Raw genomic sequence first — 2,657 nt, 5'->3', positions numbered from 1 at the left:
CACTTTTGCAATAACACCAGGGCAGTTTTGAAAGAGCGTCCGCCAGTCCTCATCAGAGACCCAGAATCAAAAATCATCTCAGGGCCGTACCCTCTGATAACGTGGGGGAGAGGGTACGCTTGTGTTTCCACAGCCCAGGGTCCCAAATGGATTCCTGGAAAATACGTCAAACCGTACCTGGAGAGCACTACCACGGACCCCCCAGCGAGGAGCAACCCAGCGACCCCATCACAATCACCACCAGATAATGCAGTGGCGTGGCGACGGAGAAAAAAGAAGAGGACCGGAAGACCATCCAACATCGTCTCCCGGGTCCTCATCACAAGGACATACCTACCTCTGCAGGACTTAACAACTTCCGCGACCCCATCCCCTCCTGTGCCGTTCCCTCTACCCTCATACCTAACCCGTCATCCCTTTACCCCTCCGTCCTGAAATTTATTTTTATTTTAACCCAAAAGGGGGAGCTGGGGGAGGGGAGGGAACCAAATGTATGTTGGTAATATTGTTTTGTTTAATTTTAGTACTAGGATGGCTGCCAGAACATCATTCACCCAAAAGGAACAACAGAAGATGTCCCACTGCGCCCAGCTGGTTGCAGCCACGCTTTCCATCCTCCTGTGGCTGCATGTAGCAGATGGCTGGGTGGTACCACAGCCGAAAGAAAACGTCTGGATCACGCTGGCAAAGTCCTTGCAGCAGGATAACCTATGTCTGGCCATGGGCAACGTGGACAATCCCCTGTCCACTTGCCTGGTAGGGGTCCCCTTGGTAGCTGATGATTGGCCGGTATCCAATTCCGACCTGCTCCGAACCACGGGTAGGAGGCCTAACCCGGTCGATACTTGGGATGAGTGGACCAAAATTTTGCCCAACAGCAAAGAGGAACCCCAAGAATTGGACTTACTGGGGTCCTCCACAGCTAGATATTGTGTCAAATTCTATTATAGGAGGCCAAGTCAAAATTGGCACGGAATTGACTTGGCCAAAAACACATACCGGAAAGATGTAACACCTATCAGTAAAAAATATAACAGCCAAACCTGGTGCAATTATACTAGCCAGGTGATTTCGGTTTCATCCACTCATCCCAAGACATTGCCCAGGGGGATGTTTCTTATCTGTGGGGACAGAGTATGGTCGGGAATTCCATCTCGGCTCCAGGGAGGCCCATGCAGCCTTGGCAAGCTTGCTACCCTCACTCCAAACAGAACTCAAATTCTAGATTGGAAAAAAGAAAGACAATTGGCACGCACCAAAAGATCATATGCTCAATTCGACGAAAATTGTGACTCCGAAATTTACGATTGGGGAAAAACAAAGAGGGTCGCTGTATCCATCTTTTTACCATGGTATGCAGCAGCTAAGGCCCTCGGTGAGCTTTCTCACCTGGAGTGTTGGATAAGTAAGCATGCCAACGCCTCGTCTGCCGCCCTCTCCGATCTTCTGGCAGACCAGCAAACCACCAGGCAAGCCACATTACAAAACAGAGCGGCTATTGATTTCCTGCTGCTCGCCCATGGCCACAGCTGCGAGGACTTCGAAGGATTGTGTTGCTTCAATTTAATATCACGGAGCACTTCCATCCAAGCCAACATCCAGCGGATCCGGACCGAAGTACAGGACATCAAAACGGAAACTTCGGCTGTGGACCCCGTCCACAAACTATTGATGCAGTGGGGCATTCCCGGGTGGGCAGCCTCCATTCTAAAAGGACTCTTTTGGATTTTCATAATTATCCTTCTCATTTCAGTTGCCTTAACCATCTTCAAAAAGACGCTTACCAAGACTTTGGCAAATATTTATTTAATTAACAAGAACGGGGGAGATGTGGGAGGGGACTTGGGAAACTGTCCCCCCGAATTACCCTGGGAGGTGACAGGTGTGTAGTTCCCCGCCTCCCCTGTTATCAATCAGTATGTCTGTCATCCCTTGGTTCTAGAAAATTCTTTGTTCTTTATACCTCCATTGGTTCCTTCCCTGAAGCCGCTCCTTCCCCTTACCCTCATTGGTTATAACCCTGCCACTCGACCCTGACTCTGCCCCCGAAGCCTTCCTTCACTGAACGCTTCATGCCTGGACCCTCCCTCTCTTGTCCCAGTTATAATCCCGATTCCGCCCCCTGTTCGGCGCTCTCAGAGCGAGCTCCCTCCCGGAGTGGTTGTTTTCCCTTCGCTCCCTGAATTGCTGTTCCTCAATAAACCCTCTTGGAAATAAAGCCGCCTGTGAGCCGTCCCGCCTTCATAGAGGAAGATTTTATTACGCTATCCGGCTTTCGAGGACTCGGCTCTCTGACAAGCAGAGTGGTCAGAGACCCAGAAGCCCTCAAATAGTGATTTAAATATGGATCATTTAAGACTGCTTAGGAATAAAGGTGCACTTTCATCTTTATCACAAAGAAACATTTAAGATATATAATGGAAAAAAAAAAAAAGACTCTATATAATAGAAAATGGGTTTTATTATCTGAGTGTATTCCAGTGAGAAGGGCAGAGGTCCAAGATTTATATATTTCCCTAAGGTATTCAGGGAACTACATGTATTCCAAACATAATCAAGCCAACAACTCAAAAGGTTCTTTGCTTTGAACTTTGCACTTCTACTCTCAATCTCAGGTACTCATTGCTTTCAGAAGTTTATCAGTGAAACCTATGAGT

At 48.2% G+C, this 2,657-nt stretch overlaps 1 protein-coding gene across 1 annotated transcript; it reads left to right on the top strand.

Annotated features, from left to right (window-relative positions):
• The first annotated feature begins 489 nt into the window (after positions 1-489).
• On the top strand, positions 490-2,223 carry LOC144246226 (uncharacterized). The gene has a single exon (XM_077782962.2). It carries the CDS (start codon positions 490-492, stop codon positions 1,888-1,890), a length of 1,401 nt encoding a protein of 466 aa, XP_077639088.2. The 3' UTR covers positions 1,891-2,223.
• Positions 2,224-2,657: the final 434 nt, after the last annotated feature.

The sequence above is a fragment of the Lonchura striata genome, chromosome 4 (assembly GCF_050655825.1).
Source record: "Lonchura striata isolate lonStrDom1 chromosome 4, ASM5065582v1, whole genome shotgun sequence".
NCBI lineage: Eukaryota > Metazoa > Chordata > Aves > Passeriformes > Estrildidae > Lonchura > Lonchura striata.
This window is presented reverse-complemented; position numbering and strand designations above follow the sequence as displayed.